Raw genomic sequence first — 22,987 nt, 5'->3', positions numbered from 1 at the left:
ACCTAGCGGTTTAACGGCCTGCTGCACGTGCTCGAGGACTAGCAAATAATAAGTTTGGGGGTATTTGATAGACACATTTTTGTGTTTAATTTGATCTCAATACTACTATATATTGTTGGCACTCGAGTTTGTACTAATTTTGGTGGTTTATGTGTTTGTAGGCACCTTTGGAAAATAAACATTTTTTTGGAAAATTCAGCTCGAAAAGTTGGTAAAAGCCCCGGAGGACACGTGTTATTCGGACTCTCATCGTTGGATAAGGGGCACCTCAATTACTAAGGGGCACCCCAGGTCACCCCAAAGGCAGCTGCTATTCGCACCCCAGTTCTGGTTAGGGGGGAGGACATCTTCTTCCCAAATTCAAAAACCAAAAATTGGCGGGAAAAAAAAACTATCAACTGACAGATGTTTTGTTGGAATTTTTGAACGTGTTCTAGGGCGATTCAATGGCTGATTTTTGGTAGGAAGTTGTGATATGTCCTAGCAAACACGTTTTGGGCTTTTGGTTCGATCAAATTTGGCCAGAATTAGCTGGATAAATCACGGAATGCAAAACATGGAAACACGGGTTGAACACGGGATTGGAGAAGATTTGAGCGTGTTCTGCTCATGCATGAGGGCTCTAGCAACATTGTGGGTCGTTTGTAAACATTTCTAGAGTGACCAGGATGGAAATCTACGCGTGAGAAGCTAAATCAGGGAAGAAAATATTCCCAGAATATTTTTTCATCAAACCGAGTTATGAGAGAATTATCCCGAGTTATAGCGAGACTTCTTGATCCTGTGGAGTATATATAGAGTGTTGGGGACTCATAGAAGAGGTGTCGAGAGTCTGGGGGGCTGAGGAGATCCAGAGAAGAAGAAATTCGAGTTTTTCCAAACTCGGTTTTTGCTGCTGATGAACATGAAGAACACGAAGAACGGACCTGCACCAGCAGTCGTTTTTCTACAGTAATAACGACTCACACCTGTGAGTCGTACATCAGGCAGTCTTATTTGCCACAGCGTTTGTGACACAGCTGCAACAGTCTTATTTTGTCACTGAGGGTCGTAGTTCTCTGGTTTTATTGTATTTCTCATATTCTCATCATTTGTAAACCATTTTTGAGCATCAATGAAATTCTTTGAGAGGTTTTCCAACATGATGAGCGGCTAATTCTCTCGTAACCAAAGCAATGGATGAAGCTATTCACACATGAACAATGGGTAATTAATTCACTCAATCACTGCTTTGGCAGAGTTCCTAAAAGTTTACATAATTTTCTTCATTAGTTGTGATTCAATTAGACAGGTTATGCTTTGGTAAGATAATATATGCTTAAGGGATACAATTAATTTTTGAGAATATGTTTGATTATTTGTGGATTAAGAAATAAAGGATTAAAAAGATAATTAGAGTTATGAAATATTTGACATCATTCATGTGTAATAGTGGATTCTAGTGTCTTGGTTACCTCTCGCCCACTTTGTTAATATTTTTGTATATAATTTTATTAAATCTTTAAATTTAATCTTCACAAGTCCGAGAGTTTGAACCTCATTACTACAACATCAAAAAAAAATCTAAATCAGGAACCAGCGATCGATTTTATTCAACACAATAATAATATATCTTTTCTTTTCTTTTCTTTTCATTTCATTTCTTTTTTTTTCTTTTCATTGACATCATGATTGGATCTTGTGGATCAAAGCGCATGTTTCTTGTCAGCAGATTACATGATAGTTCCCTTGGATCCTGCACTCCACGCTTGCTTAGGCGACGGAGACAGGGAGAATACACACATATTGCTTTATCCAAGTGTCATTTTTATTCCTTTTGTTCAATTGGTCGTTTTTTTTTGTTTTTTTGTTTTTTTTGTGTAACTCAATCACTCTATTTCATCCTAGCAATGATAACAATTCGATGCTGGTGCCCCACCAATTCACTTAGAGAAACAATAGATAATTATGGAAAAATAAAAATAGAACATGATATGGTGACGACTCCGAGATATGGTGACAACTAACATATTATTTATTCTTATATTTTGTTCATTTTCACATGAATAGACTCTACTAATGGGTTCCTCAACTCCTACAACCACGATGTTTCCATTAGTGTAAGGCACAAGTTGCTAGACTTTCTCTTCTTCTTTTCTCTTTTTAGTTTTTCTTAACAAGGCTAAAAACTCTATATGCAAAAGACTTCCCCACACTTAAACATCACATTGTCCTCAATGTGAAACACTAAAAATTCTGAATTCTGACGTACCAGCAGAAAAAACACGAAAACTGTACAAATTGGTAAGGAATTTGCAAAACACTATTTCACGAAAGTTGTTCGCCTACGTCTTTTCTACACAGTGTTTCGATAAACGGTCTAACAGTTATGGTCTCTGGACTGAACTACGCGCAGGCTGAAATTTTCTGACGAAAAGGTACTCGTCATCATTTTCTTCTAAAATAGATTATGGACTCAAAGAAGTTAAACATGGGGATGCAAATATGATATGAAAAAATAGAAATACAAACTCAGTGGGTTGCCTCCCATTTAGCGCTTAGTTTAACATCTTTAGCCCGACTTGCAAGACGAATTCCCCATACACCAATAATCTGAAAAGTTGGGGATCCACCCATAACACCTGTTTTGAAAACACTAGCTCCACACACATATTAGCACAAAAGAATTGAAACGAAGCTATTAACCGATAAAAGTTTCCCCCACACTTATTCTTTTCCACACTTGGAAGTGTATAAAGAATATAGAAGTTAGGGACTACCACGGTTTCTTGTTCCAAAACCTGCATAGTATGAGAATCAAGTATCTTTAATGGCGGAAATCGAGAAACAAAGTCATTCAACAATATTCTCGAAGCACATACATTCAAACCAATAAGAGGTAAAGAAGAATAAACAATATGCAAAGGGTTAGACAAACCTTGCACAATCTCTTGTGTCACATAATCCTCGTCATCCTTGAAAAATTCAAGTGAATTACTCACCTCTTTTATATCATGGTCCTCTATCAAACCTTGCAACCATTCTTCATCCGTTTCTACCTTAACTAAAGTCTCGGCATTAACATCATCATTATAATCCTTTGCAAGATCAATTGGGTCTTCCACAATATTGGTCATAACGGTCACATTCTCAACATACTCGTCATCATTAGGCTCAAACTCTTTTGCGGCTGCAAATTTCGCTATAAGGAACTTTTTTAGAAGACTAAAAAATGCATCATACTCAAGCTCCACCCTTTGAATAGGCTCTTGATCATCATTAAGATCAATGCTTGAGTAATCTATACAAGTGTGAACATATTCCTCTTCGTCTTCATTTTGATCCCAAAAACATTCCGTTGTACACCTTTGGGAAATGTCACCATGGGTTGGTTCAAGCGACGTATCTTCATAATCATCATTACTTTCATAGTTAACATAAGATTGGTTGTCGCTGAATTTAGTGTTGCTAACCTCAAACTCATCCTTTTGAATAGGCGAATGATCATTATTAAGATCAAGAGTTGAGTTAGCTACACAATTATCAACGAAAGTCCCCAAAGGTTGGCCTTTTTCAACATTAGCATCAATCAAATATTCATCACACACCACAGGCACATTAGAATAATTATTGCTTTGAAAACAAAATTCTTCTTCATACCTTTCTTCCTTGTATTCATCAATGCTTCTTCGTAAGATAGCCATATCTTCACGAAGTTCTTGGAGTTGCTCGTTTGTAGCCTCTTTATCTTTTTGAAACTCTTGTCGTAAAAAGTTGGAAAAGTTGTCTAACAAGTTAGAGACTTGTTGTTCACGAGCATAAGAATCCTCAAATCCTTGTGGTTGTTCACACACATACCCGCTATAAGGTTGTTGAGGAAAACCATAAGGATCCATGGAATATTGGTCATAGCCAATGAATTGGTTTTGATTATACCCTTGGAATTGTTGGAAGTTGTCATGTTGTTGAGATTGTTGGAAACCGTATCCATTGTTCCAATATGCTCCATCCATGAGAAATAAGTACCTGAAACACGATTCTCAAAACAAGGTTAAAAACCAGAAAATAAAAACAAAAACAAAAACAAAAACAAAACTAAAAACAAAAATAAGAAACCAAAAACAAGTGACAACCGTTGCCTCCCCGGCAGCGGCGCCAAAATTTGACCGGTTGTCAGCCTTGCAAATATAATTCACTTTCTCGATCAACTAGATATAAATATAGTATGTGATAAGAAAGAGTTCGTTCCCACAGAGAGGACCAGGTTGTCAATATGTTTTGGTTTCTTAAATAAACAAGAAGGGATTTTTCTGATTTTTATATACTAAAATAAATAAAAGCAAACAATAAAGGTAGACGAATCAAATCAAGGATGAGAAAATATTGGTTACGAATTTCATCTTCATTCACAAACATGTTTTCTACACAATAACTAAAATTGATATTTTAATCTCAACTTTTATCAAAGGCCCTAGGATAACTTGATCTCAAGAGTATCCCGCTAATTTCCTCTTATCATCAACAAACACATTAAAAGATGCGAATATGAATTCTACCTAAGAGAACAACCTAATGTGTAAAAGCACTAATCAAGTTTAATTCCCTAGATGCATTAAGTTTTATGAAACCAGGCCAATCAAAGCACTCGAATGTGTAAAAGCACTAATCCGATTTAACAAAGGTTATGACTCACATGTGACTACTAGGATGTATCACTACAAGCAATAATCACAATTATGCTACTTGTATTCAAGGTGTATCACATTTACGTATAATAAACCCTAAACTAGCAATAGATATGATTACGAGTTCTACCAATTTGCAACTTGACGAAACTAACAATCAATCATACATGCGATATTTCTAGTGAATCATAATCGATAATTGTGAGACAAAACTAATTTATTGAACAAAAACCCATGTTTGGAAATCCAACTTATTCCTTAATCAATAATAAGATTAACTACTCATGGCATAAGAGTTCATAACAAGGAGAAAAAGAAAGGGTTTCATCTTTCAAAACCCTAGAACCAAAGTAGAAGTAGAAGATCCTCCCCAAAATTTCTAGGCTTCCCTCTATATAGAGTTTTGTAACCTCTTCTTTAAAAAACTAGAAAACCTAGCAAAAATAGGAAAGTGCACCTCCTAAAAATTGTGTCCCGTGCATCAAACCCCGTGCAAAGTAGATCGCCAAACTCTGGCCAAAATCACACGTCCAAGGCTGTTCGTGTAAAGAAGTAGCCTAACTGCCAATTGAGCTCATGCAGCAACTGTAGAAGCCCAGCCCACGTCTTCATTGGCCTGTCCATTCAACTGTCAGTTCCATGGAACTGACAACAGTTTCTTCTTTTCTTGCACACTCTCGACTCGGCTAAACCCATCTCCGGCTTCACCAACAACAACAATCAAGTTCCGGCAGTCTTCATCATCAACATCACCCACAGCTCGACTCCACCATTCACTGTTTCTCTTACTCTCAGCTGCAGACTCCAAACTCGAGCTTCTTCGTCGGTCTTCTCAGCATAACTCCATCTCGTCAGCCAACCATCACTGCCATGCAGTCCCGTAAACTCAATTTGAACTCATTATACTCTCAACCGTTTGACTTATCTTGAGATCCATATGGCTGCAGTCAACCTCCAACCATCGTCGATGACAGAAACACCAACGTAATACCCTGTTCAGCTCAATTCTATCTCAGCAACAAATAACTCGAGTTTCTTCATTGTCTCTACCAGCATGCATTACAGTGGCATCAATTCATGAACAACATCCTGTTTTCCTAGCTCATTCATCGACTGCCAATAATGACAGCAACTCTGTCGTTGATATTCCACATTCCACCAAACTTCCCAAACTTGAGCAATATCATCATCATTGTCTACATCTGATTTCCGAGAGCTGCTACCATCGTTGTTGCTGTAACGAACTCAACAGAATGAACTCGAGCCAACCAACAAACTAGCCATTGCCACCACCGGTTGTTCAACCATCGAGACAACCACCACTGTGTACGGCTTCCATAAACATCTCCTTGATTTTCTGTCCCGCTAAGTTCACTTATTTCCTTCTACAGCCAGCTCCACCAACGGAACTTAGCTTTGCTGCCAATCAATCACTGCCATCGAACCTTCTCAATTGAACAGCAGCAACCAGTTCGACTGCAGCTTCATTTTTTTTCACAACAACAGCACCACGACTGCAACCATCTCTGCCTGTGCTCCATTTTACGTCCAACCAAAGCACCTTTCTTTCCTCAACTGTCTCAACTTGCTTCCTTGTTAACTGGTCCGTCTTCATCATCACAACAAATTCTGACAAGCCAAAACACATAACTTGACCAACCAATCCGTTCTTAGTCGAGTACTGTGGTCGAAAGCACCACAGATCGTACCCCCAGCAAACAGCTGCTAATGGAGCTCTCAACCCTTCGTAATTCTCGATTATATCCAGTCTCAAATAGTTTGTAACTCTCAATCTCGATGTACCACACTCCATAGATCACCACAGCCTCCAGCTTCTAACAAACGCAAGCAGCAACACAGCCTTCTTCATCTGAGTTTATCTCCATCAACTGGCAGCTAACACTCACTCCTTCCTTGCCATTAACCGATTGCAGCAAAACATTTATCGATCACCACCACCCACTTTCACTGGCAGAACTTCCTTCATGCCTTGTCTCAAATACAGCCACCACGACTATCATTTCCCATCGAGAAAACTCGAGCCACCATCACCCAGCCTTCTGCATCACTAACAGTCGACAGCGAATCACAACAGCAACTCAGCTCCATTTCAGTCCGTATCACCATCATTACTTCCCACTCTTGCCATTCATTACTGCCAAAGACTATCGAGCTTCCATCATTTCCTATCGGCAGCAGCAACACTGCCTTCGTGCCATCGTTCAGGCGTTTAGCCTAGCACTTTGTGTGCAGTTTTTTTGGTGGTGAAGAAGATGACTTCTCTGCTGACTCGAACCCTTTTATCCATCTCCTTCCCTGCAATTGGGACGAACCCATAGTTCTAAACCTCATTGCACTTCTGAAATCCCACTCCTTCTTTATCTCCGAATTCAAATGGCAACAATCACCATCAGAACCTGTTTTCTCATAAAACAAGAGAACTACAACCTCTTGTTGTTCTGTGCTTGTCTTACCTGGCCTGAAGTCTCCTGCGGGTATTATACCACATCGATGGACCCATGAGATTCATGGCAGTTGACTTGGTTCGGCTGCCAAGGCAAAGAACTTGCCTGAAACTGGTCGCAGCAACATAGATTTGGAATTCTAGATCGCAGAAATATGGACTACTTCATCCGTTAAGACCTATAAAGAGGGAGGTGCCCTGAGTAAACTGAGAGGGTGCCTATAATAGTTCTGTAGGTTCTCAAGTTTTCGACAACTTCGGCTTGCTTCATATGTTTCCAGATTCTTCATACGACGTCGGATTGACTCCATTCTTTCGCCATTGGCTTCGTATTTTCGTGCTCTTCGAGATGATATCTAGAAATCCTGGATTTGAGCTAGTTCCACTTCTTTTTGCTCTAATGACTCCATTGCACCTGATAAACTCAAAAGCAATCATAAGATATATAATTTACAAGAGAACTCGCAAAGAAAGTATAAACAATAGATAAATTTCAAGGCGTTTACCACACCTATCACAACTCATATTTCTTGGACTTTGTCAGGATCCATAGTTTCGCAGACCCTAGTTCCATTTTGACTAAGTAAATTCTTTGTTGTTCCTTTGTTACACTAGCAGACAAAAACTAATATTAACATGAAATAATGCTTCCAGTTCTGAAATTGTGTTGTACTATTTACACTAAGAAAAAACAATTTAATCTTAACAGCCATAATCATATTTACACAACTTGGAGCCGTGTTAGTGTTTTGATCCAGACGAGCTCGCCAATTTGGCATGACCCAATTGCCGGAACAGAGTTGTATCGTGTGAGTTGCTGATTTTTGAAGGTTCTAACAGCACTAAATGCCTCCCAAAGCGGATTTTCCTCCAAACCGGGTAACTTGTTGACCCTTCAAAAAGAAATTTTGATGCTTCTTCCATAAAGAAGGTGTAATTGTCTCACCCTACAGAGTGAGGAAACTTACACTTGAGTTCTGGAAAACTAACATGACATGTATGCAAACAAAACAATCAATATTCAGAAAGAATAAGAAGGAGAAATTTAGATTTCAAATTGCTTTGGGGAATATTTCCGGATTAATTTCTTAGGCTTCTAAAGATTGTCGATTAAGCTGCAAGCAACTTCCTCAGCCTAGCCAAGGACTTGTTATATTCAGGAATACAAAATATCCAAGCTCTTTGAATCATGTCACCGGGGCAGGGGTTCAACCATAAGTGTTAAGATAAATAACTTAGAAACTCGGTATACCGAAACAAAAGTGCACGACAGCAGTCAGCATTTCAAATGACTTGATATATGAACTGGATAAAAGTGTTGGTGGACGGTCCAGGACTCCAAGTCTGATGCCTTCTAATACAGGAAGCCTCATATTCTTTAACTCCATTTCATTAATGCAGATACCTCCTTGACAAATCGTCTGGAAGAATTGATTACTAACAATCATGCGGTGTAATTACGTTAATTAATGCATACACACCTAATAACATAACATAAGTGGACAATTCAGGCATCGGTACTATTGTATTTAGATTATAGTGCATTGGACTTGCGCTCTTTTGAGTTCCAAAGAAATCTGAGAGCATTTGCTTAACTTGTCGTCCTCATTAGCGTCTGATGCATCCTAGTCAGCCTTATGGTCTCAGTTCCCGGATCTCGACTATGTCCATCTACCATGCTTATGCCTAGTAAATAGATCAACCTTTGGCGAGCTTGGATACTAATAACTAGATGTCTTTGATCCAACAGAGTCTGATGAACCCAGGAGATTCTAACAGGGCCAGGGCTGTCTTAGGAATCTGGTGAACAAGGGTCCTGGTAGTAGCAGCAGCCACTCTTTACCTTGGTCAAATTCAGTGAACCTCTATTTAATGCATAAGTGAATGCATAAAACTGAGAGTACTAATACTGTCATTCTATGAATTATTTAATACTAATCATCATTTCGGTTACACATAGCAAAATCTACAATTTCATCACATCATTCCATTATACTCCCTATTATAAAGACAGAGTTGTAAAATTTTGTAGTCTCATTAGATAGGTAGTTATTGCCCTTATTTATTCCCATTTGTAGGCAGATTTTTAATTCCAAGATGGATATTTTCATATATTACCCTTATTTATTATAGGTAGTTATCACCACAATTAAGTTAATGTTTCTAGTGTTGAAAATTGTACAAAGGATGAAACAGTAAAAGAGGATGGAAATATAGGAAATAAAAAAAAATTCTTATTCTAAGAGAAACTTACTTCTCCCCCAGTATAATGGCGACGGACTGAGTAGTACTTAACGACAAATAGGGAACAACATTTATTGCATTATACTATTAGATAATTTCATTATACTATTTAATGATAATGACAAATAAGGAACAACATTTATTGCATTATATAGTTGGATCATTCCATTTAATGTTTTGATCACATTGGCCTCAAAAAAAAAAAAAAAAATGCAAATTATTCAGCCCCCTCGGAGGGGCAAATGAAACCTGCAAAGTGGGCAGGAAAGTCTTCTCATGAACCATCTCCAAACACATGCGAGATGAAACTGATGTTCACATGCCAAGCACGCTACTTGAGTTCCAGTTGAAACCTCTTCAAGGCAGATCGAGCAAACCATTGTTGGTTCAGGACCACCATATGGTTCTATAACCACTGCACCAAAAGCCACTGGAAGTCTTGGAAATGCAGAAAGAAAAATACTATGACGAAATATAAAATCATATGGTCTTCCATTACCATTTAATACTTCATATATCATATCTCCTCCCTCACATAAAATAGTTGTATTAAAACCAATACCGACTGTGACCACAATTAGATTACGGCCCATATTGTTATCATCTTGTGCAACATTAGTAAAAAATGACTGGAGAAATGGGATAATTACCGGTTCTGCACCCCGTGGAGCCTTCATTTGAGTTAATATGCCCGTGATAAACAGACTTGAAGTCACATTGGAAAGCAAACGACTGGCTGTAGAATGAAAAACCCTCAGAGTGGGTTCATATTCAGATACCCGGAGGGTGATTTTTTCATTTGCACGATATGTCGCCCAATGAAATATTTCAAAAACACGCACTACAACTGCAAACATCATGACATCACATATGTATGGATATCTATCTGCCACTAAATCGCTTACCTGCTTAGCTTCAATATTCATGATTGTTTCTAGATTGGGGTTGGGATTAGCATCCATGGTTTAGAGAGAAAAGATAAGATGCAGTGGCTCTAGCAGAGAGGGTACAGAGAGATTATTGGTAAGGAGGTTATTGAGAGGTCTGGAGGGCATATATATAGACTTCAGGAGGACAAAAGCACACATAGATGAATTTGTTCTCACCGTCGATGTCATTTGAGCTTACCAACAATGTTCAAATCAAAGGTACGATCCGAAGTTTCTACTGAAGAATCAAGCACATTCATTGAGCATTGTAATGGAAACTTATAAATGAATAATCACCATTATGACAACGAGAAGTTCGCAGATTCATCCATTTAAGCTTGAATCTACCGAGCTGACATCTGACGGAGAGGCGCATGTTTCGCTGCTCCATCGTAGACTTAGATACAAGTATAATGACAAATCTATATTTCCACTTGTACAATGTTCTTAAATTGGCCTTCTACCTACTTTTCTCCAGTAAGGTATCCACGGTTACTGGTTTTGCACTTTCCTTAATAACTAAAAGTTGAGAATATTTTGAGTTTGCATAGTTTTTAACAAGAGCAAACAATAAGAACTGGACATCTCTATTATGTCTAATTCCCTGAAACATTTATAACCAGAAACGACTGGTTGTTGATTCTATAAGTTAAGTGGCTCATGTTAAAAGCTTTACAATTACAACTCAAGTATGTATGATTTAGTACCAACTATTAAGCTACAGCTACCTGCTACCAAGGAAAAAAAAAGTACTAAAGGTACCTGTGATTTTTGCTGTTAAGATCCTTGGTTAAGTAGCTCATCCTCTAGGGTGTATCACTCACTATGCAAGATTTAGTGTTAAAGATACCCTTGAATGTAATATGCTCCCTGGATGCAAAAGATGGCCTGTAGGATCAGAATTTTAATAAATTCTGGATTAGCATTCTGTGATACCATCTGGGTGAGGAAATATATGTGCTATTGCTAATATACCATACAAGGAGGTAAATTACAGAAAGAAGGGTTTCATTCCTGTTTGTGTATCAAGATTCTCATTGGTAACACAACACTAATGTCATAAATAGTCACAAGTGTTTAAACTAAAATTTTCGGCAAGCAAACAGTAATGTCATAAATAATGTCATTCAGTTTCAGGATACAAAGCTTTTGATATCCACAGGCATAACCAGCATACATCAGACTGTGACAAGATTCGTGAAGAACAGAAGTTTGCAAACAAGAATTACAAATCTTTATTTCAGCTGGCAGATTGAGTTGTCGCTGTTTTCTTGAAATCAATCTTGTCTACTTTCACCTCTCCATCAATAAGTTCATAAACATATACCACAACACGAAAACCGTCAATGTCCATCAGAACAAAGCTTGGGTTAACATCATATGTAATGCTGCTGTAAGCACCTGTTGCAGATCCAGGATTTATGACAACACCACCCTCATGTTTATAAGCCTTAAATTGATGAGTGTGGCCGGTGACGAGGATATCCACATCCAACTGTCTCTGGAGCATAGCTAGAGAATCTAGGTCACCCCATGGGATAACCTAATGACATTACAAGAAAAGAGTGTAGAAATTAGTCTTCCAATTTTCCAAAGGATATATTTGAAGCAAAAATAATAAAGAGCTATGGTGAGCTCAATGTAAACATAGCAAACTTCAGTATTTGGGGATAAAAAGCAAGACACGCCGTGGTCCAAAGATCTTTTTAATAGTGAACTTGGGAGAAAAAACAGACTAAGAAAACCAATTTTTTTTAGCATAGTTGCTAACGCATGATGGAGAATTTTCATAAATTAATAAACATAGTCATTACAGCATGACAGAGACTTTTCCTTAACGTTGGCTCCATCCGTTACACGATAAAAAATTGTATGAGCATGATCAAACTGAATAAAAATGCTCTAACTATGTAACAACGATTCTACACTTTGCTGTAGTCTGTAAGTCTGTAATTGCAAAAAGGTAGAAATCTTCAACCCCCTACACACATATCTCAAAATCTAAAATGAAAAGTACAATCAAAATATAACGTTATTCCAACAAACTGAGACATTCTTTACTCAATTGCACAGTGCAAAAGAAAATTAGATGCCAAGAAGTGCCAAAGTAGAGTTAAGAAAATAATAAGTATGTAACTCTCATAAAGATTTACCAAAATAAAATGATTCTTGCGAAGGAAGATATAAATGCACATGCACAAACAGGATCAACGTAAAGGAAAATTTTCATGGAAATGAGAAAAGATATTCTAACCTGATGACCATGGCACAATCCAAGTTTGAATTGACCTATGGTTAATGTTTTTGTCTCAGGATAACGTGCATCCTCATCATACTCGCCTCGAGTTATGTGCATGTCTGGACAAAGACTCTTCAAGTAATCATGAACTTCCTGCTCGTAGCAAACATCAAAAATTAATATAAGATTCTAATCAGTGACACATTTTGTTTAGGGGAAGATAGAAACACTGGAAGAAGAAAGGATTTTTCAATTAGATGCATGGAATTAGCTGAGCATTTTATTCGAACAAATGTGGAAGCAGAATGGATGGTTTTGTGCCTACTACCTGTCCTTCCCCTCCAAATTGAGACCGATCGTTCAAACAGATGGGGGTTAATTGATGAGTTCTGATATTAATGAACTCTATAGAAAAGTTATCTATCGGATTAATACTTTTATCGACCTATTAGTAGCACATTCATAATCAAGAGCATCATTAACTAATTATACAGAAAGTTTATAAAAAGTGGTTATAAGCAAATCTTATAAATGCCTACTAAAGCTTTGCTTCTCCTACAATAGACTACCATTTGCAGTGAGAAGTTTGTCCAAACAAATTCAAGCCAAACCAAAAACTTAAAAAGAAATCAGGAGGAGTCATGAGCTTACTTATATGCTATATCTATACCTTGAAAGTCAAATAATTATAGTCATATGGATTTCTCATTGCCCTGATTCCACCATATACTAGAGAAAACTAAATTTCCCCTCCTTCCACCATATGTACCTATACTGTTCTTCCTAGAATTTAGTTGATAGAAGTGATAGACATGAGCAAGATAACAAATGAAGTTTAACGCCATGGAAGATGCTTAACAGTGTAAGCATACCAAACCCCATGCCACACATCCCTAATGAAATTACTAGTCAACATTGCATATTAATTACACACAAAAGACTAGCGGAGACTAAATTTTTCTTCCACTTATATTTATGCATAAATATTGTTTTAGTAATAGTTCATAGAAGTGAAACACATGAGCAATATATAAAGGCGACTCCTTCGAATGAAGGTTGTGATTGAATACATACATGACACATTAACATCACAACCCTAACTAAACTAGGGAAAACAAATATTTCCAAATCCACCATGCATACTAGTGATTCATTGATATGATCGGTTAAAAACAACGCAAATCAAATGGATCATGAAAAGGGCTTACTTTGATACAAAGATTTCCGGTGCAAATAATGTGTTGAATTTTTCCAGGAACAAGCATAGATTTGAACTTTGCAGGAAGATCAGATGCCCTATGAGGGATATGTAGATCCCCTAAGGCTAGTACTAATACCATTTCTTCTCCTTCAACAATATCACTTCGATAGAAAGAAAAAAAAACCCTTCAATATCTGAAAATCATCGGTATCTGCATATAGTTAAACAAATTCAACTATTAGGTTTTCAGAAGAAGATCAAATAGAAAGAAAAAAAAAAAGAAAAACAGATCACTGAACATCAACTCGTAGATGGATCAAAGAATGGGGATGAAATGATTCGGGGGGAAATTGAAAACAAAGAGAGTTATGATCTGGGAGAAATTTTACCGGTAAAAGGAGTCGCGAGGAATATGAGTTACAGAGAAAACCCTTTAGACCATTAGGTGCATAGTCTTTGCCCCTTTGAAGAGATTATTTGAAGCTTAACCGTTGATTTTGTTTTCAAGTTTGATGTGGTTTTAAGAGGTCTAGAACCGTTGGATTTCATAGAGATACGGGGTTTTCTCTTGCACATATTATTTCACACTTTTCATATTAAACCGCGAAACACCATAGCCAAACACACTAAAGAAATCCAGTTCATAGAATAGATTTGCATATTGAACAACACCATGAACACAAGAAGAAGAGCGAAAGGACTTCAAAAAGAAATGAAAGAAAAGAGGAACTATGTAACATGTATACCAATGTGTGACAGAAGTTCTGTTAGAGTACAGACATTGAAAGCCTCAAAACATACAGGGTTCAAGCTCACCAGCTCATTACAATTAGATAACAAAAACGTGTACAGAAGATAAATTTACATAGAAATATTCACTGGTGAAGAAGAGAAGATGCAATGTGTTCTTCTTATTGTACACGTGGGGACAGGCGAGAAGGCAATGGGGAGCCTCTAGGAGTAATATTTAGAGGAGAGGGCTGATGATATCTCCTTGGTGAACCTGCAGCATGACTTCTTGGTGATCTACGTACAGGACTAGGAAGTGACTGCTGCTCGGATTTGGTATCCCTAGGCGCTCGGATCTGATCAAGAGTGTTCAAGACATCAGACATTTTTGGACGCGCTTTCGCATCACCATTGAGACACTGTAACGCAAGGGTGGCAGCCATGAGTGCTCCTTTCTGGGGGTACTGGCCCTCTAACTTGGTGTCCATAATCCGGAATAACTTGCGTTTATCAACCAAATATGGCCTAGCCCACTCGACGAGAGTCTGTTCTATACCCACTTTTGTCTTATCTACTGCGCGGCGCCCAGAAATTAGTTCTAACATCACAACTCCAAAGCTATAAACATCACTCTTTGCGGAAAGCCGACCTGCACACCGTAATGAAGTTTTTGATCAGGAAAAGGAATCATCTAAGGCATAGATAACCTGACGCCTATCTCATGGTGACCAATTTAACATCGAAATTAAGATGGGGTTATTAGTTGTGAATTACTCCAGCTAATTCATCTAATGGTGTACAATGGGAACCTAGCAACTACCAATTTGTCTAGTTGGGTGCAAAATCAGCTCTGAGTTTATCAAGCAAATCTGACGAGAAGCATGGCCTCGCCCTTGGCTGAAGGTGTTTGTAATGCTGTTTTCTTGGTATCATATCAGGAGGAAGTAAAATGACATGCTTAATAATTTGTATAGCTCCACCTGACTATTTGAGAATGTACCCAAGCCTGTTTAGCAGCCATAATTATATGGTGGTTTTCAGCTTGACTTTGTGGATGCTATCTGCAAGTTTGTGGCTTATACCAGATTAAGATCTTCTATGATGGTCTGGAGCAAATAACCAACTAAACCCTTTCTTGTTCACTCAGTGGATGAATGATGATTGTTCTAAAGGAATTCCTTTACATCCATCTGAAGAAATTAAGTTGACAAAGGTGATCGCCGTGTAAGATTATAATTAATCAAGAATGGTAAAAAATTTATTACCCGTGGCAACATATTCAGGTGCTGCATAACCTTGTGTGCCCATGACTTGCGTGGAAACATGAGTTTTGTCACCAGTAGGACCTGCTTTGGCTAACCCAAAATCTGAAAGCTTTGCATTAAAATCCTGCATCAAAATTCTTAAAAGTTAGACAATTAGTTCAATTTTAAATGACAAAACAAGGAGAATGCTTATTATTAGTATGTACCGCATCGAGAAGAATATTCGCTGCTTTAAAATCACGATATATGACTTGTGATTCTGCATCATGCAAGAACGAGAGCCCTCTAGCAGCACCTATAGCAACCTTGATCCTTATTGCCCAGGAGAGTGGTTGAGGCCCTCCTACAAATAATGCATAATTTTAAAGTTCAGAAAAGTCAGACATTTCAAATCTCCAAGTTTTGCAGTTGAATTCTCTGTTTATGAGATTAAGAAACATTGTAGGCATGGAAAAGCAGGCTTCCTAAACGAGTGGTGTAATGTGCACATATTATGGGATGCGAGGGTAAAGGTAGATGAGGAAGTAGACTCGAATTTCAAAAAAGTGATGGAGTGACAAGATAAATGTAGCCGAGAAAAATGTTCACTTACTTCTAAAAAGATGATTTTCCAAGCTTCCTTTTGGCATAAACTCATAAACCAGTAGCCGGTTTTCACCATCCAAGCAGTACCCAACAAGTTTAACCAAATTAGGATGATGAAGTTGGCCAAGATAATTAACTTCCGTCTGCAACCAAATGGACATCAATAATAAGACATAGCCTAAGATGAAAACATAAATACTGATTTCTCACTAGAACCTACCAACCACTCCTTGTGGCCTTGGAAACCTTCGGGTTTAAGCTTCTTGACAGCAACAACCATTCCAGATCCAGGTCTCGTGGCAGCAAAAGTTTGATCATCAATCCATCCTTTGAATACATAACCAAATCCTCCTTCTCCAAGGAGACTATCAGGACGGAAATTTCTAGTGGCATTCTTTAGCTCATTGAAAGAGAAAGCCTTCAAATTCGGAGACGCCAATATCTCACCTTCAGATCTTGGACTATCAATACTCTTTCTACTGAAAATTGAAATTGTCAGGCCACTGGGAGACGTAGAATGACCATTTTTGCTGGAACTTTTTGAAGCACCTGAGCAAAATCTCCGTACGTCAGACACAGTAATGTATCAGAATGCAGCTCAATATCAAAGAAACAACACTCCAACACCTCAAAAACATCCAAAATCACGAAATTCACACCTTAAACCCTAACAAATTAATCATTTCGAAGCACTCTAAAGTCAAGCAGAAGTCAAACAAGGTCTCAAACTCAAAAAAGGAAACCCCTTTACTCAGAAAATACATATTTTCCATTTCTAGACAAAATTACAGATAACAAATGAGCCAAATTCGTAACCAGTTTGTATATATCCGAAACAAGAAAAAGAAGAGAAAAAAGTTGGTGAATCTTACCAGAAGTATTGTGAGATGAGTTGGCGTTATCTACTTGAGCTGAATTAGAATTACCTAGACAATTACCCATAGATCACCTAGAAATAGGTTATTGCTACTTATAATTCTATAATCAGTGAAGAAATTCAAGGAAGGGTACAAATTTAGTAACCAAAATAAATGGTTTTTTCAATCGAAAAAAAGTATAAAGAATTGAGAAAAGCTAAAATTTATAAGAAACCCATAAACTGAGAATTGTGTGTGTGAGAAGGAAAGAGAGAAGAAAGTGGTGAGAAGAGAAAGACAGAGAAACTTTCGTCTCTCTCTGTAGAAAGAAATTAGAAAAGAAACCAGAAATGAGAAGGAGAGTCTTCTTAGGCGTCACCTCCTATATAACGTGAGCATTTCGGAGGAAACAGTGAGATATGACTAGATTGCCCCTAAACTTTGTTGGTTAGTACCTGATATTGACTTTTGGGGAACATAAAATATCTAAATTTTGTTTAGTTGGGGGATTTTAGGCGTCACCTCCTATATAATGTATTAGTTACGGTGCTTCTCTACAGACCCAGAAATAAAACCCGGTAAAAACCTGACGTCATTAGGGGCGATCCGGAAAGAATTAGGGGAAATTAATAAGATAAAATAGGATCGTCCAAAACTAAAATAAAGCCACCCCTTATCTTAATTTTTTTGAAATGTCTAAAATGCTCTCCATAATCGGTAGTTTATATTGATGTATGTTGGTTTGTGTTACGAAAATTATAATCGGTAGTTAAAATAGTTATTTCGTGATGTTAATTTTCTACCGATTATGGTAGCAGCCCCAAATTCAATTTTTTTTCAAAAACCAATGGAATTTTGAATTTCTCTATTTGCACAATCGGTAGATGGGTGATGTTTATTATCTACCGATTGTACAATTGGTAGTCTGGTGATGTTCAGTTATCTACCGATTGTGGTAGTTGTCCCAAATTCGAAATTTTCAAAAATCAATGGAATTTTGAATTTCTCTATTTGCACAATCGGTAGTCTTGTGATGTTCATTATCTACCGATTGTACAATATCGGTTAGTCTGTTGTTTACTTTTTATGTTTTTCTATATTATCTGGTTTGGTGAATATTTGGTAGGTGCGCATTGACTCGAGAAAGGCCATTGCTATTACAGCTTGTGTTAAGTCTGGTAACATGGTATGAATGAAGGAAGATTACTAATTCTCCACTATCAATGGACCAAAATCTATCACATATCTAATGTAATTAATATCGGATATCGGTTTGTCTGAGTCGAAACCAATACCCAGGGATATTATCATTTAAATATCGATGAAATACCGGTTCCAAATTTATACTTAGAAATTTTATAGCAAATACTTTTGCAATATAGGTTCTAAACCAGTAATATCGGCAAAAAGTCAGCCATATCGGTGTATACCGGCCAAGATTATCGGCAAGAATTCATATCGGCGAGATAATGGTTTTCGTCTCGCTTAAGTGCCGAAACCGATAATATCAAAGATATATCGGCCGAGATTGACTACATTGCACCCATCTATGTAAAACCAGACTTCGTCATGCGAGATGCGATAAATTCTATTTCTAAGCAGTTCTGAGGCCTATTCCTATTCACCATGGCCAAAAAATCAATTTGACATGCCACCTGGCACGGAAAACCAGCCGCTTCACTATGGTAAAAGAGTTGACCAATTGAATCACCATCAAGCGATGTTGTTTATTTCGTCAGCGACAGAGACTCTATCGTTGGTTATTTTATGAACATCGCTCGATGGAATTTCTAGCGTTGATGGCGAGTTCTTTGTTCAAATTAAAAATTTACACCAAATTTTTACTAAAAAAATTTATTTCTTTATTTCTCGCTTTCTCAATCTCCAAAATTTTCTCGAATGACAGAACTTCAAAACCAATTTGATTCCGTAACCCATCTTGATTTTTTCAGGAATAGTACTTGAAGATGTTGTTAAGAAGATATGTGATAGTTATAAAGAAATAGGTAAAAAACAAGAAGCCTTCAAGTTTTGGATATTAACCAATTCAAACCTGCAACTAAGAAAAGGCAAAGAGGAGTTCAAGGTAAGGAAAATCAAGGCAAAGCAAATATGAAGACAAAACAGAGTACTAGTCACAAAAAAAAAAGATACTCCATTCATGAGAACATTAATTGGAAATTATGTAAAATGACTAAAGAAAACAAGACAAAGAAGATTGTCCAAAAATTTTATTTTTAAATTATTATTATTGTCTAGTTTTATATCTTGTAAAATGACTATTTTAACTGATTAATTCGAAGTTTATATCAAAAAAGCACAATTGTTATGAATTTGAAAATTTTCCTTTTATCATTGAAACCTGAGCTTGTTAACTTCAGAAAGTATTGTTGGAAACTAAGCTTATATTTTTTAATTCAATCTTGCATTTTAATTTAACTAATAAAGTAGCAAAATTATTAAAATTTATATTTATGCTTAAGTTGACAATTAAGAAAAATACTAAAACTTGTATTAAGCTTTTGGTCTCCTTAATTATTTTGAGTCGGACTCTTCGCAACCTCCTTTGGGAAGCCCGATCGACATGTTGTGGGTCGTGAACCTCCTAAGATATTTTTGAGGGTGAGCACCTCGTCTGAATTGGTTCAGTTTTCGCCTTATTCATCCAATTTATAACGGATTTCATTTTGATATCCACATCCCATCCGACATCTGGACGGTATGCGGATGATTCAATGAGTTTCTTCTATAATAAAATCTAAAATATACAAGTCAAAAGTAGTAATAATGAATTAGAATCCCATTATCATTACCATGTATGATTTCTAATATTACCTCACTATACACAACCTTCATTAATATTTCCTTTACTCACCCATCAAAATAATAGTAAGAAAAAAAGGAAAAAAATATTTCTAACCAAATATTCAAATCTCTCAGCAAAATTACGGAGAGATTTTGTTCTTTCTGCAAAATCTCGGAGAGATTCAAATCTCTTCTCTCTTCGCAAAATTTCGGAGAGATTCAAATTTATCTTCAAAATCTCAGACATATTCATATGATAGGCACACACCTTACCTAGTGCTCAAGCCTATTTCTCAGCCTCTCAAATACATTCACGGCTAGTAAATTGAGCATGCACTATACATGGCTATCCAAAAAAGTGGATAAGCTCTCTTGAGCTCCGCATTCTCAACAAAAGGACCCACAAACAATAATACGGTCTTCACATGACATATGTCACCGACCATGGAGAGAAGGAGATCAGCCTCAAATCCTCCCACACTCTGCACACGATTCCTGAGGAACTCCATGCCTTTTCACGTGACTTATCCTAGTCATTCTCACAAATTAGAGAATATCTCTCTATCTTGGCCAACTCGGCTAAAGAGAATATTTCTCTCTCAACACATCATCACAAAGGCCGACTCAACTTCATACAAATGGGGGGATAATAATTAGGGTTTTGGTCTGGCGGTGGAATAATGAGATAAACTCAACCTAGTTTATCCCTATTCCTGAAGAAATAGGAGAATTGCTCCGCACGGCACGGAAAGCAATCCTTATCTTCACCGACCTGAGATTAGAGAATTCAACTATAAATAGGTCCTCTGTTTTTCCAATCTACGGGCATCTTTCTCATAACTTCTCAGCGCAATTCTTCTTCAAACCCTAGAATTCTCGGATCTCTCTCTTCACGTGTTTCCCTCCCTAAGACCAGCCCTAAACCTCCATCCCTGTAAATGAAGCATCTTTTGAACGGCCACTGTGCGTGGTTTAGGCGAAGACTGTTCGTGCTCAACCTCCCGTAACTCACTTTCAGAAACCCTAGAATCCCACTTCTAACCTCTCTCATATTTTAGGTAACTACATTTTGGCAACCACAGTGGGAGGTTGTTCACTCAGTTACAGATATCAATCATGGTCTCTTAGGAAGTAAGTAGATTCCACCAATACAAACATAAAAACGTTCCATTAATTCAGTTTCTGTAAATCCATTACAAGGTTAGCCGAGAGAGTTATCCCTACCAGCACTTTCTCTCTCTTTCGAGTTTGGCCTAGGTGAATAGGTTAGTGCGTCCCAAATCACATGGATCTCTTCCTGCATAACAAGACGCCCTAGTAACCTATTTTCATAAAAAATCTACTATTAATCCCTAAAAGCGTTGGTTAAAGACCTGAGAACTACTGGAGACCCAACAAAATCTTGAAAAATCTCAGATCGATATACAAACTTATCTGAAAACTCCTTTAAAGTTACCAGTAGGGATAGATCCAATGAGTCTACATCAAGTACATGTTCCCTAGATAAGGAATATTAAAAACTGTTGGGAATAGCACGTACGGGATCCAGTCTGTCCACAATCAGCCTCACCGGAGAAGATGTAGCTTATTAAGAACGCGATAGAGTAAAGGAGCAACCATCCAGCTGACCCCATCTCTATCCAGGACCAGATGGTTATCTCAACTTGGAGATTCTGACGAATATTTGCTCCAAAATTTGTTTAGGTCAAGGGCCCTCAACTTATCACAGGGGACTCGGGAAATTTACTTCACTTTATTATTTTACTTATAATTCTTTTATTCTGTATCAGATTGACCTAGCTCTTTTCTGTCGGATTTGTCTTTTTGTCATTTATAGGATAAACTTAGCGAAAACTTGGAAGGGTTCCAAAAAATTCGTGACCAAGATAAAAGCTTTACAGAGCCACATAAGTTCATAAATCGCTAACAAAAATACCTTCCTGCTTCAGATAATCATGACAAGACAAAGTATGAAGAGGAACTAGATCCAAAGATGAGGGTCAACCGAAACTCATCTTTATCCTAAGACGCAAAGCTGCTAGTCATTATGCTATCTCAACACCCGTCCTGTCACAAAGAAGAGGAGTCCTAGAAATTGTACGACCAAGTCCCGATGAGCCTCCATCTCGGATACACCAAAAATTATCCAGTATCATTTTCCGATGGGACCTCAGTTCACCCAATACCGAGAAGGAGAATATCTTCGCATCCGAAACTATCAAGGGAAAAGAAATCCATAGTGATACTCGTATGGTCAACTGTTTAGATAAAGAATCCACTACTCGACGTACAACCATAACTATATATTTTCACTGAAGTAAACATGGGAAGAAATAGAGATCGTAGATCCAGGCCACACACTACTTATCCGGAGGCCTGCACGCAGTTCCCCCAGTCAAAGCCCCCTCTATCAAAAAGATGTGCTCGGAAGGCTATCCCATGAGTCAAAGTCAGACGTGATGAGTAAATGACAAGATATGACGATCACTTACAACTTTCTCAAGTCGAAACATGATTCACCGTGTGAAAAAATGCCTAGAATATTTCCAGAGAATTATCCCATCAACAAATTCACCAGAAATCGATTGTTCAGCCACATTGTTGATGGTGGATTTTCGGCAAGGGATAAAATCGTAAAATCATGATACTGCATGTTTCTGACCCGGCTTCAGGAACGCATGTGACGATTTGTGTTTTGCGATATGTGAACCATTTCACGATATATGATCGAGTACCTCTCAGAGCCATGATGAATATGTTTCTCGAAAGGCCTCCCACTTGCTGAGCGTTCGATGCTGCACATTTCATCGTGCCCTCTATGTAGAATAACGATTGGGAGGTCCTCCTACATAATTGTTTTTTGAGAGGGCTTAACGCCTTAAGTACGTCGACGATACTCGTTGTTCCCTGACTACATAGAGAGATGATGAGTGGTATTTGATGAGTGCCAAATATTGTATATATTTATCCCTTTTTGTTGGCATTTTAACTCATCTTTTATGCAT

At 37.6% G+C, this 22,987-nt stretch overlaps 2 protein-coding genes across 2 annotated transcripts; both read right to left on the bottom strand.

Moving 5' to 3' along the window:
- Nucleotides 1-11,358: 11,358 nt before the first annotated feature.
- LOC113275995 (vacuolar protein sorting-associated protein 29) lies at nucleotides 11,359-14,220 on the bottom strand. Its single transcript, XM_026525588.1, has 4 exons — nucleotides 14,131-14,220; nucleotides 13,749-13,952; nucleotides 12,556-12,693; nucleotides 11,359-11,844 (listed from the first exon to the last, which is right to left on the bottom strand). Exons 2-4 carry the CDS (start codon nucleotides 13,878-13,880, stop codon nucleotides 11,542-11,544), a joined length of 573 nt encoding a protein of 190 aa, XP_026381373.1. The 5' UTR covers nucleotides 13,881-13,952; nucleotides 14,131-14,220; the 3' UTR covers nucleotides 11,359-11,541.
- Nucleotides 14,221-14,454: 234 nt separating this feature from the next.
- On the bottom strand, nucleotides 14,455-17,516 carry LOC113275994 (probable serine/threonine-protein kinase PBL3). Its single transcript, XM_026525587.1, has 6 exons — nucleotides 17,193-17,516; nucleotides 16,541-16,869; nucleotides 16,328-16,463; nucleotides 15,942-16,078; nucleotides 15,736-15,859; nucleotides 14,455-15,119 (listed from the first exon to the last, which is right to left on the bottom strand). The coding sequence occupies exons 1-6, from the start codon at nucleotides 17,260-17,262 to the stop codon at nucleotides 14,653-14,655; spliced, it is 1,263 nt and encodes a 420-aa protein (XP_026381372.1). The 5' UTR covers nucleotides 17,263-17,516; the 3' UTR covers nucleotides 14,455-14,652.
- Nucleotides 17,517-22,987: the final 5,471 nt, after the last annotated feature.

The sequence above is a fragment of the Papaver somniferum genome, chromosome 4 (assembly GCF_003573695.1).
Source record: "Papaver somniferum cultivar HN1 chromosome 4, ASM357369v1, whole genome shotgun sequence".
Taxonomy (NCBI): Eukaryota; Viridiplantae; Streptophyta; class Magnoliopsida; order Ranunculales; family Papaveraceae; genus Papaver; species Papaver somniferum.
The sequence above is the reverse complement of the archived record's forward strand: the minus strand, read 5'-3'. Positions and strand labels throughout refer to the sequence as shown.